This window comes from Staurois parvus, unplaced genomic scaffold, assembly GCF_062004578.1.
Source record: "Staurois parvus isolate SC_StPar_1 unplaced genomic scaffold, SC_StPar_1.0 ptg000716l, whole genome shotgun sequence".
Classification (NCBI taxonomy): domain Eukaryota; kingdom Metazoa; phylum Chordata; class Amphibia; order Anura; family Ranidae; genus Staurois; species Staurois parvus.
Window position 1 is genome coordinate 2,358,831 of NW_028318512.1, and position 13,388 is coordinate 2,372,218.

The following is a 13,388-nucleotide window of genomic DNA, read 5'->3' on the forward strand; positions in this document are numbered from 1 at the left end:
ATACTTACCTGAGCCTCACTGTGGTCCAGCAATGTGCATGAGAGCCTCGGCACTCCAGGGACTCTCCCTCCTAATTGGCTGAGACAACAGCGGGAGACATTCATGGCTCTCTGTGTGAATGGACAAACAGATCAGCGGCTATGGGTGCTTGCTCTGGGGCAGTGTTTCTCAACTCCAGTCCTCATGGACCCCCAACAAGTCATGTTTTCAGGATTTCCATTATTTTGCACAGGTGATTTGATCAGTTTCACTGCCTTAGTAATTACCACAGCTGTTTCATCTGAGGGAAATCCTGAAAACATGACCTGTTGGGGGTCCATGAGGACTGGAGTTGAGAAACACTGCTCTGGGGGAACTCGGCAGGATGGAGTGACCAGGAGTGCCAGCGTGGGACCTGAGAAGTAGAGGATCAGGCTGTTATGTACAAAACCACTGCACAGAGCAGGTAAGTATAACATGTTATTTTTGTATTTATTTTCATTGCCTTTAATATCACTTTAAGCTTTAAATCTTATTTTCTTCTTGTCCTAACAGCGCCCAGTAATGGCAAGTGACATTGAAATCCATTGCATTCCTAGCAAAAAGTATACCAGAAGACTAGCAAGAGACCAGTAAAAAAGTAAGTCGTGTTCTGGATAAGCAAAGTTCGCAATTTTTGTCAAAAAACATGAAATGAGATCTTAGAAGAAAAATAAAAATCACTATTTCTCGAGAATGATCTAAGCAATTTCATCTTGTGGATGACCTAAGTCTAACCCAGAACAACTTGTGGGCTGCAATGACTCCTTAAAGTGTAAGCCGGGCTTCATGCTAAGAAGAAAAAAGACCTTAAGTACATCTCTCCATTTTCTATTACGGTAATGTCCTCCAAGTGCAGCCTTTACTTCCATTTTCTGCCCACTCGTGTAAACGTGTTCCATGGTGGTGCTGATAAAAACTGTCTTTAGAAATTATTGTCAACAGGAGAAGAAAAATGATCATTATCTAAAAGAAAACCACAACTAAAACACCATAAAATTTGATGTTTTTCAGCACTCAGATGTGTGAAACTACTGAGTGCTTAACACACTCTATTGATTTGTCTGCTGCGGTAATGGGCACTTTGTTCTTTCAACACATGGAACCAGGTGTACTGTATCACAATCACCTAACATGGACAGAAGGAAGCATTAAGTGGGTTCCAATGAGATAGTTATTACAGTCAAAGAGAATTTCAACTCTCACTTTATAAGGGAACTTAATGTGAATCTGTGCTTTCCCCATGCACAAAAAAAAAAAATCCATTCTTCTTGTTGCGTGATGGTGGGGGCCCCAAGGTTGTGCTGACTGGTCACCACAACCCATTCATGCTTCTACCTGTGAATGTTTCCCTCAATCACACTAAGTTCCTCTGTGCTCAGGACTGTTTGCGACACCTAGAGACTCTAGATGCTCCTATTGCTTTTCCCTTAGCATAAACTCATCCCTTTAGACATTAGGATGTCCCTAACCAATATTCTCCCTCTACTTCCACATACCCACTTACAGTAATGAATCCAAAAGCAGCCCATACCTGTGGTGGCACCCCATTGAAACTATTTATATTCTTGAGCACTACCCAAGATGCCCCACTGCCAGCAGGGCAAGACTGGCATTAACTCTAAGTGCCCAGTACCCATCACCAACCTTTGGGGACTGCTAGTGGCTCCTACAGTACCTACACTGCCTACTGATCCAAGTGGTCTGATATGACCATCTTGTAACCAAAAAGGGGAATTACCACTTCCCTTTTGGTGCAGGTGGTGGGTGGTCCTTATAGCCTGTCCGTATTCACGGACAACGCAGAGCTCATGTAACACTCAAGTGGGCTCACAGCAAGTGGATTGAATAATGATGGGCCCCATTCAACCCAGAAGGCCAGTGGTGCTGGATCAGGGAACAGTGCATTTTTTGGGGACTGTGCTAGAATGCTAGATGCTTATTAATAGTTTACCACAATAGGCCACTGGCTTTATCTATTTAAAACATACACTTGGGCTTTATGCAGACCTCCACAGCAGTATCTACTTACCTTCATTTTGCTTCCACACCACTCCATTCAGCCACCAAAAGTTAAAGTGTAAGCTGTGTAAGTTACAAGTTCTTTAAGTCTTGTTTACACCGGAGTATGGACTCTTCAGTGACAGTGCTGTCACGTGGGTAAGTCACATACACCTTCATACATAGAAGTATTGTGTCTGCTTTATCATCTCTGCAGGAACCAGGAAGAGGCAGCCAACTCTCTATGGTGCGAACAGGACAATGGAGCGAAATAAAAAGGACAACTCTGGATCCTCTGGGCATGTAAATATATTATTCCAGCACAAAAAATGCACTACCTGTAAATGGGAAGAAAAAGTAGATTTTTCTTTTATTGTAAAATTGATGTTCCCCTTTAAAAACCACCTTAATGTTGTCTTCCTCATTGACTTTAATGCAGTTCACAAAAATCACAAAATGTCCAGATCTCTGCCATCAATTCAGGAAAATGAAAACTCTCAGTTTTGCTCTGCTTTACTCTGTACCTCAAGTCCTAGTTTCACACATTGTCAACAATCACTATGTTTGAGTCTCACTCTGCTTGTTGGATCCTGTATTATGTAGAGTGAATGAAGACTGACACAAGAATAGGAAATCTGGCCAGCAGTGACAGAGCCATATACTCTAATCTTTGCACACCTCAATTTCCTGTAATTGTATGGATGTGCCATCCACCAATTCACTACAATTCTCTGCATGACCTATGGGTAAGTCTGTAGGGAGTGTGACAGATACAATTCATTTACCCCAGGTACTCTAACCCATCACTGTAGGAGCTAACAGAGCTGTAAGAAATCACCGGGCTATTAAGAACGCCAGAGATTTCTCACAGCCAAAATACCAGTTTTGGAAAATTCTGTCATGAAAATTTCAGCCACAAATTCAGGGAAATTAAATCTCTTAATTTTGCTCTTCCTTACTCTGAACTTCAAGTCCCAGTTCTACCCATTGCTCACAATCACTATGATTGGGTCTCAGTTCACTTGTTGGATCCTTTTACTATACATTATGTCGAGTGCAACAAGAGGATTGACACAAGAAGAGGGAATCTGGTTGGAAGTGACCGAGTCAGATACTCTGACCTTCAAACACCTAACAAACTTTGCCCACTGTTCATGCGGGATGCTGTGGTGAATTGGTGGATAGTTACACCATGCAATTAAAGGAAAATAGGATTTTTACCAAAAATGGTGGTGAAGGTCCTTATTTTCCTATAAAAGTATGGTCGTGTCATCCACAAATTCAATACAAGATTCTGCATGAACCATGGTCAAGTCTGTAGGGAGTGCGATGGATACAATACAACTACCCCAGGTGCTCTACCCATCACTGTAGGAGCTAACCAGAGCTGTAAGGAATCACCGGGCTATTAAGAATGGCAGAGACCTCTTACAGCCAAAATACCAGTTTTAGAAAATTCTGCTGTGGATCATTTTAGTATACATTATGTAGAGTGCAGTAAGACGATTGACACAAGAAGAGTGAATCTGGTTGGCAGTGACCGAGCCATGTACTCTAACCTTAGCACACCTTACAAACATACCCACAGCTCATGCAGGATGCTATAGTGAATTGGTGGATGGTTTCACCATGAAATTATAAGAAAACTATGATCTTCACCAGCAGTGAAGATCCTTTTACAACACAACTACCCCAGGTAATCTAACCCATCCCTGTTGGTGCTGCCCAGAGCTGTAAGAAATCATTGGGTTATTAAGACCACCATAGACTTCTATCAGCCAAAATACCAGTTTTGGAAAAAATTGTGAAGGCACACTGCATCTAAATCCAAACAATAACTTTTAAATAGTATGAAAAATGATGTGCTTGGCTTCTCTGGGTTAATTTTAAAGAGTAATCTCTTTATCATCGGTGTTACTTGAGTGTGACAAGCTACAGTTTCATGCTGTGTACAAAGAGTCGCTCACACATCTTACCTGAGCAGGTCTCATTAAATTCATCTTCATTATTTCCGCAATCATTGGCGCCATCACAAAGCCACCTCTTGGGAATGCAGCGGTTACTCTGGCACTTAAATTGATCTCCCGGACAGCTGTGGTTCACTAGCAAAACAAGAAGCCGCAAGTGAAAACACTTAACATGCGCTGCTTGCAAATGAGCCCGGCTCCAAAATAATGCATGTAAATGGGGCTCCAAAATTATAGCGCGATGAGGGAGCATGTCAGATAGCATTTATTTTTATTAACAGATGAATAAAGAGCTAAATGAGTTTTTAATGGTATTTTGTTCAAAAGAAAATGAATGCTACTAAGTCATTTGTCAACACTGAGATAAGCTTTAATTCCAGAAACAATGGCTCATAATTTTTATATTGTTAACAACCAAATGGTAATCAGCTTTTTAGTGATTCATGTTCCAGAAAGTGATCTTCCAGTGGCAGTACTCAGCATAATTGACTTTTGTGCAACTTACGCTAAACATTTATTTTTCTTAACAATTTTGGTCCTAGTACAGTAAATAATGAACTGCACTAAAATGAAGTTAATCTTCATAGAGAGTAAAGAAAAACATTTCTTGCCCCTAGAGCTCACTGTTCAATACCCATTCTACATCCATATACTGTACACACTAGGACCTGCTTATAGAGAATCCATTTTAGAAAACAGACGGAACACACGAACTCCATGCAAACAGGTCCATGGATGACTTGCCACATGCTGTCTAAGACTGAGCAACTGTAAAGTCCAAGTCAAAAATTTTGGAAAAGAGAAACCTTCGTCAAAATTGATTTCCAGTTTAAAGTGTATCAAAACTCAAGAACAAAAAGGTTATATACTCCAACTTACCAGTCCTTAGATGTGATGACTGCATTAGTTCCCTTTATTTGGCTAAGCTTTTTTTTTTTCCTTTATTTCCATCTGATGATTCTGCCAGTAACACACTTCCTGTTCTAATGCTTACTGTAATATATCTATGGAGAAGCAGCAATCATACCCTAGGACCCTTCTCCATAGCATAGATAAGGAATGTGGAGAGAGTGAGAGCACCGCAAGTATAGTGACCAGATCATTTTTAAAGTAGTTCTAAAGGCAGGAAGTTTTTTTTTACCTTAATGCATCCTTCTGCATGCAGCTCCCCCCACCCACCCCTAATCCCCCTTATCTAATACTTCACTGAGCCCAATCTCGATCCAGCAATGTGCATGAAAGCAGAAGCTGCCTTGACTTTCTGCCTCCTCAGGCTCAGACACAGCAGTGGGAACCATTGGCGCTCTCTGGTGTCAATCATAGCTAGTAATTAGGGACTGGGGGGCGGCTCTGAGCCATGCTCTGTGTGTTTTATAGAAACACAGAGCTGGCTTGGCAGTGAGGAGCGACAGGGGGGAGAGAAGAGAAGGATCAGGGTTGCTCTGTGCAAGACTATTGACATATTTGTTATTTGAAAAAAACTAAAATGTACTCCTTTACAATCACTTTAAGAAAAGTATAAGTCCAATACATGTTTATTTTGTGTGACATAATGACACAAAAAAAAAAACGCCAATGCATTTTGGGGGACCAATAATCCCCCATCATCAACGTTGTGGAACAGGATAACCTAAATATAAAATAAATGAAAAAGATCTATTTTTGTAAGCACATTTTAAAGCCAAAATCCAAGAATATAAAAAATTCACCATTTCAATGCCCCCGCCCCACAGTGCAAGGGTATAATGCCCATTATATCTAGTGGGTATATTGCTGGCTGTATTGCTCACCTGCCTGTCTGCTCCAGCACTTTCCTTGGTCTGTGGTTGGAGTCTAGTCATCATCACGCACAATACTGGGACATATATCCGATATTGTATGTTGAAGGAGGTTGAGGTGCAATTGTGGTTGATCTCAGCTGCTGTAAGTATTTCTCCCTATTCCCCCTTATTCCTGCTTTTACTGGTATATTTAACTGACTAAAAGGGACCAAATAAGAAAAATGTACTGTCAGGGTTTATGTACACTTTTGTATAAATTACCTCACCCAGGAGTCCTCAAGGTCTCTAGACAGCCAACACGTAAGAAAAATGGAGCTCTGCAGTTTACTTGGGCTAAGTGACTCCTTGCCATTAAAAAAATCACCTATATTCTGACAATGCTGCTACTGCCAACAGATAAAATGGACAGGTACCAAGACAAAGCCTTTCCATGGCGCTAAATCTAGAGGGGAGAAACAGAGGTCTACTTATCTAAAGACAAAACATTTTATTTTTATTTTGGTGAGGGGTAAGAACACCCTCCATATCTGTCCTGTTGACCACTTGACCAAATGGGAACAAATTCCAAATGTTGAGTTGTCTTCAGAACAGCAATTGAAGAGAAATCTTCCAGTGGATACACTTGATCAGATGAGTTGGATAGGAGTTCTTCCTGGCTGCTTCTTTGTAGGTCAAGAAATGAAAGGAATGAGTTTTATCTACTGCCTACTCTATCCAAGAACAAAAAGAATAATAATATTTGATACTTTTAAGATGTATTATAGATATGCTGTAATATGATATATATATATATATATATATATATATATATATATATATATATATATATAGTGAACGAAATAAGTATTTGATCCCCCGCTAATTCACACACATTCACTGGCCACTTTATTAGGTACACCTGTTAAATTGATTGGTACCACAAATTGTTAATCACATGGTAGCAACTCAATGCATTTAGGCATATAAACGTGGTGAAGACAACTTGCTGAAGTTCAAACCGAGAATCATATAGAAGGGGTGTTTAAGTGATGTTGAACATAGCATTGTTGTTGGCGCCAGATGGGCTGGTCTGAGTATTTAAAAAATTGCTGATCTACTGGGATTTTCACGCACAACCATCTCTGGGGTTTACAGAGAATGGTCCAAAAAGAGAAAATATCCAGTGAGTGGTAGTTGTGTGGATGAAAATGTCTTGTTGATGTCAGAGGTCAGAGGAGAATGGGCAGACTGGTTCCAGATGATAGAAAGGAAACAGTAACTAATGTCAATATGAACCAAAATTTCTGAGGATTGTTTCCAGCACCTTGTTGAATCTATGCCATGGAGAATTAAAGATAGTTCTGAAGGCAGAAAGGGGTCCAACCCAGTACTAGCAAGGTGTACCTAGTAAAGTGGCCAGTGAGTGTATATTTAAAGTCAGTTTTGAAAGCACATCAGGGTAACTGTTCCATGGGTTGAACAAAGCATTCCATAGTTTCAATAGCACCTTAAAGAAAGTGTTCCATGGCAGATAATCCCGGCTCTATTGATGCTAAATAGGCTTTAAAGTAAAATAATTATGCTGATACTATGGACAAACTTTTAACTGTCCTTTTCTCTAGTAATTTCTATGTTATCCGAATGACCAGCATCCTATAATTTTGCATTCGAACTTGTTAAATTTTATAACTTTGTAATTATTTCAACAACACTTGAGAATCCAGACGTTTGAGCTGAACAATTAGTCTGGTGATTATAAATCTTTCTCATTAATTTTCATTGGTTCTGGAGCTGTGTGTCACAAAAATCGAGTTTATGATCTGTTTGACCTTAACAGTGCTGAATAAGATACTACAGATAATTAGGCCTGATACACAACTTTTCAATAAACACGGGTTATGGCCAAAGGTCACACTCACAATGTCACAGGCTCTTCTAGGTGCTGGTATAAGAATATCTAGTAGAAATGATGAACATGATGGAGGATAATTACAATTATTAGCGGGGGTATTAAGGTGGCTCATTTGAAAGCTGAACTCCATTGAAACAGATAAATACCCATTTGTAATAATTTTATCTACCAATTATTCATTCTTTTGTGGTCCATACACCTCTGCTAGACAGCAAAACATGAAGAGTGACACCACCTTTACTGTTAGAGTCAACAAATACTGTTCTGCCCCAATTTCATATATTTTTCTGTGTTGAATTGCACTTCATTAGGTTGTTATTGTTTTGTAATATGCTGACATCTATTGTTGTATACAACGTGTTTATTAATGTGATTTTGGTTTCTCCCTATGTCCACTCCTTCTGTTTAGTGCAGACTCTACCTCCGCAACATCACCAAAAAACGCACGTTCCTAACCCCAGAAACCACTAAACAGCCCATCCACTCCCTCATCATATCACGACTCGACTACTGCAACTCCCTCCTCACTGGCCTGCCTCGCCGCTGGCTATCCCCGCTCAGTCAATCCTGAATACGGCTGCCAGACTCATTCACCTTTCCAACCGCTCCGTTTCCGCCACCCCCCTCTGCCAATCCCTTCATTGGCTTCCGATTGCACAACGGATCAAATTCAAAATCCTAACACTGACATACAAAGCCGTCCACCATACTGCTCCAAACTACATCACCGACCTAATATCCAAGTACCGCCCAGCACGCACACTCCATTCCTCACAAGACCTCCTTCTCTCTAGTTCCCTGGTCTCCTCCTCCCATGCCCACCTCCAGGACTTCTCCAGGGTGTCACCGATCCCCTGGAACTCCCTGCCCCAACCCATCAGATTATCACCTACTCTCCTCTCCTTTAGGCGCACCCTGAAAACACATCTCTTCAGGGAAGCCTACCCCACCCCTTGCTAACCTGCCGACCTCCTCCACTCTACCTACCACTCCATCCCCCACAGCTATCTCCTCCTGTGCCACCATCCCCTCCCTCCTAGATTGTAAGCTTGAAAGAGCAGGGCCCTCAATCCTCTCATGGTTTGCATTGTATTGGTATTGTTCTGTCACATGTTCTGTCCCCCTTTGTAATGTACAGCGCTGAGCGAACCATTGGTGCTTTATAAATACTGTATAATATTAATAATAATAATAGTGCTAGTTAGATTAGTCCCAGCTAGACCTTCCCTCTTTCTTCCATGTTCCCACAGTCAGTGCTAGTAATTCCCAGAGACAGGGCTCAGGAAAGTCATTGTTTTCTTCCACTTTAAATTACTGGAAAAACACCATGTGTACTTCAATTAGCTGAAGTAAAATTGAGTTGGATTCAACTAATGTATCTTATTGAAGAGTTAAGCTGCCTGTGGACGATGCCAAGTCAGCAGGTAACCATACTGTCTGTACAGACAGGGTCTAAGAAGGAATGTCAAGCAGCATTTTAAACAGAATATGGTGGTCTCACCTCTCCACTCCTAGCCTACTGCAGTGTTGTCCTGTGTCTTGTGTACTCTTCAATAAAATATAAAACAATGTTATTAGGAAGTGTGTTATGACTACAGAACACTTCTCTGCTAGGTTTTGGGGAAGATGAAATGCTCTGTAGCTACAAAACACTTATTGTCCTAGGGTGGCAACGCTCCAATATAGGTACAAAACAGTGAGTAAATATAAGCTGATAAAAGAAAACTAATGTAGCAATTACTTCTAAGGACTGGTAAGGTTTAATATATTAAAATGTTATTGGGTTTGCTAACACTTTAGGTTGTTCATGGGAGAGTCACAACCAGGCCCAGATTAGCCATAGGGCACACCGAGCACTTGCCCGTTGGGCTGGGGTCACCCAGTCTGTGGCCTGTTGATGACCGGCACCACAGCGGGAGGTAAGCTGCAAACACAGTCCGAACAGGGCCAACACAAACCACGGTCACCTCCTAGTATGCGGCCATGCCTGTGTCCTCTCCCAGCTCTCCCGCCTGGTCAACGTTTTCATCCTATAAACAGAGCTGAGGGCAGGAGGAACTTGACAGGGACACACACAGGATGGAAGGTGTGATCCAGCAGTGACAGGGTCTTTTGGTTTCTTCTCGCGATCTTGTCTCCCACCTCCTCCTTGGTCCTCTATCTCCTCAGTCATGTTGGCTCTCCACAGCCTTCTGTGGGATCTTGTCTCTCCCCCTGTACTGCTGGTGTCTGGTGCTGCCAGGGTGGGCCTGTCTCTCCCATGTTATGGTGCCTATTAGGGCGGGAGCAGAACACTATTGCCACACATATTGCAGGAGGGCACCTGGCCTCAGAGGGGAATCCTGTGCTGGCCAGAGCTGCCAAGGAAGTGGTAAGTGTCCCTGTAGTGGTGTGCCCACACAATGTGACCCCTCCACTGCCAGAGACCTGGGTAACCCTGATCCACAGGATTGTAACAGGAGAGCCCAGGGTCAGCCAGCTGTCAGCCGGCGGTGATCTCCTCCTATGCTGGTGGTGTGCTGATCATCATCCACAGTGACAGTGTCAGGGATGAAGAGCTCCACATCATGTGTAATAGTGACACCCTCCCATATCCAGTTGCTATGTTCTCATATCATCCTGATAATATTAATCATATCAATCGAATGCAAAACATAATAATGATAAATTATGAGATAAGACTGCCCAGAGAGTAAAACGGGGCACTGTGATTAGAGAGAAAGGGGGGGATGACTGCAAGGGGCACTGTGATGGGGGCTGTGATTTTTAGGGTCCCTAATCATCTCCTAGATTGTAAGCTCGAAAGAGCAGGGCCCTCGATCCCCTCATGTTTTGCATTGTATTGGTATTGTTCTGTCACATGTTCTGTCTCCCTTTGTAATGTACAGCGCTGAGCGAACTATTGGCGCTTTATAAATACTGTATAATAATAATAATAATAATTACAGTGTCCCTTTACAGTACAGTCCCCTTTATATCACAGTGCCCCTTTATATTACAGTGCGGAGAACCGATTCCATGAATATCTCTTTACTAACCCCCCCACCCGAAAGCCTTCCCTCCCCCCACACCTTTGTTGGACCCGTGAAAAATTGGCTGCTCAGTATAAAATGCTCATGCCTACTTTTTATCCCAGTCCAGGCCTGGTCACAACTGTATATAAGTTTTACTTCTTCTTAGTGACACTTGCCAGAGGCATGCATGACGGATAATTTTGCTCTACATCTGAACACTGATAGGGCACAAAGCATTAATGGTCCTCTATAAATGCTTAACTGCTTCCCCGCTGCCATATAGCAGAACAGGGTGGCCTGCTACAGGGTGGCAGGGCTGCGCAAAATCACGTATATATATATATCTATATATGTGTGATTTTACATTTCCTGGTAGGGGACGTGCGTGTGTGCCGCCTTACCCGTGAGGCCTACCTGTGCCACCATTGGCGGCTACAGCTGTCAATCACTGGGTCCTGGCTGGAGATTCCCCGCCGGCACCCATTGATTGCCGAGGAACAGTGAAAGGGGAGAGGTCTGTATGTAAACAACACAAGTCTCTCCCCTGTCAGCACAAACAGGCTGCTTTGTGTTGCTCTGCACAGCAGAGAAATACAAAGCAGCATTCTTACACAGTAAAGCACACACAGATAACACAGTAAAACACAAACAGCACACAGTTAACCCTTTGATCACCCCAGATGTTAACCTCTTCCTGCCCATTGTCATTAGTACAGTGTCAGTGCTTTTTATTAAATCAATGTATTATTGTCATTGGGATGTCAGTGGCAAATAGTCAGTCCCCCCCCCCAGTGTCAGAATGCCTGCCGCAGTTCTGCTAAAAAAAAATCGCTGATCGATGCCATTATTAGTATAAAAATTGTTTAAAAAATTCAAGAATATATACCACCATTTGTAGACACTGTAACTTTCACGTAAACCAATTAATTTACACATATTGGGATTTGTAGCAGAATACAAATGTTTTATAGCAAAAAGTCGAAAATTTTGTTTTATTTCAAAATTGTCCATCTTTTTTTGTTTATAGCAAAAAAAATAAAAACGAGGGGGCAATCAAATACCACCAAAAGAAAGTTCTATTTGTGGGAAAAAATAGGACACAAATTTATGCACAGCATTGCATGACCGCGCCAATGTCAGATAAAGTAAGGCAGCGCTGTATCGCAAAAAATGGCCTGGACAGGAAGGGGGGTAAATCCTCTGGAGTGCAAGTGGTTAAACACTTTGGCGTGTATTGTTCTCACCAACATGAAGGGACCTAAGCACACCACAAACAGCAAGAATATTTATATTCTTATTATGTAGATATATTATGAACAAAGGAAGCACTTAAGGTGAAGTTGAGACTTCTTCCAAGACTTTTCCGTGTTAGCTTCACTTGACATTTTTCTGGGTTGTAAACCGGTGTCCTCATAGCCTTGTTACATAATTAAGCAATTAGAATTCTTGTTAATACATTCACAGTTATATGACTTGGAAGCCCTGGACACCCCGCTGGAACAGACAGCAGTAACACACCTTCTGGGTTCATCTATAAATAAATAAGTTGTAAATGACAAGTACGTACAGCAGGCGTCAACATTTTCATCGCTTCCATCCAGGCAGTCGTCCTCTCCGTCGCACTTCCAGCCAGCTTGTATGCAGTGCTGGTTTTTACACTGAAATTCTTCCAAGCTGCATAACTTTGGTGAGGTTTCATCAGTGATAACTGTAATTCACAGAAGAGAAGCCATAGTTACAATAAGTTTTAAAAAAGAATAAAAATGTGTGCATGCTGTAAGGAAGGATGGACTTGCAGGCAGGGCTGCTGTCAGAAATCACAGGGCGCTGTACAGCCTAGCTGTCAGGAACAGTGAACCAAGCCTAACAGGCAGCTCCTGCCGCATGAACAAACCACTCATTCATGCAACCAGAATACCTGTGAGAATGAGCCTTTGATTATGTTTTTTTAAATATAATTTTACAAATTTATTTATTTGTTATTGTTTTTACATTTTGTAAACAGCCCTGTAAAGGTTGGTGAGTTATCAGGGGTCTGAAAAGACACCCAACATCTCACTGTTGAGAAAGAGATTGAGGACACAGCACCCTCAATCCTTTCTCTGCAGTGCTAGCTTCAGAGTGAATGAACAGAAAGCTATCTCTACAAAGGTTCCCTGTTCATTCATAAACGGAAGCATTGTAAAGACAAGAAGAGCCACACAGGGATTGATCCCAGTAATCGCACCAGCTCCTGCTGCTCTGGTCCCCCCTGTTGAACTTACTCCTAACATACAGGAGGGCAGGTTTAACATTATTCCACATGGTTTTAAAATGGAATGTACACCAAAATCATATAGGTCTAGTGTTCACAAACATTTTACCATATAGTCTACATCAGTGTTTCTCAACTTTTTTTCAGTCAAGGCACCCTTTATAATTGTAAACAAGGTCAAGGCACCCTCTAAAATTATGGACAGTCCCAAGGCACCCTCTAAAATTATGGACAGTCCCAAGGCACCCTCTAAAATTATGGACAGTCCCAAGGCACCCTCTAAAATTATGGACATTCCCAAGGCACCCTCTAAAATTATGGACAGTCCCAAGGCACCCTCTAAAATTATGGACAGTCCCTAGGCACCCTATTCTAAAATGTAAAAACTGTTTTATATAACACAGCAACATCCTTACACGTAGGACACTCAGCATTAGAAGTGATTTATTTTGCACACTGATA

The 13,388-nt window shown here is 41.8% G+C and overlaps 1 protein-coding gene across 1 annotated transcript in view; it reads right to left on the bottom strand.

Moving 5' to 3' along the window:
• LRP1B (LDL receptor related protein 1B) overlaps positions 1–13,388 on the bottom strand; it is a 2,076,109-nt gene that overhangs the window by 980,600 nt on the left and 1,082,121 nt on the right. The window contains exons 16-17 of the mRNA XM_089653623.1: positions 12,240–12,380; positions 3,996–4,121 (exon numbers count right to left, since the gene is read on the bottom strand). Coding sequence (XP_089509749.1) covers positions 3,996–4,121; positions 12,240–12,380 — 267 coding nt within the window. The remainder of the gene's footprint in view (positions 1–3,995; positions 4,122–12,239; positions 12,381–13,388) is intronic.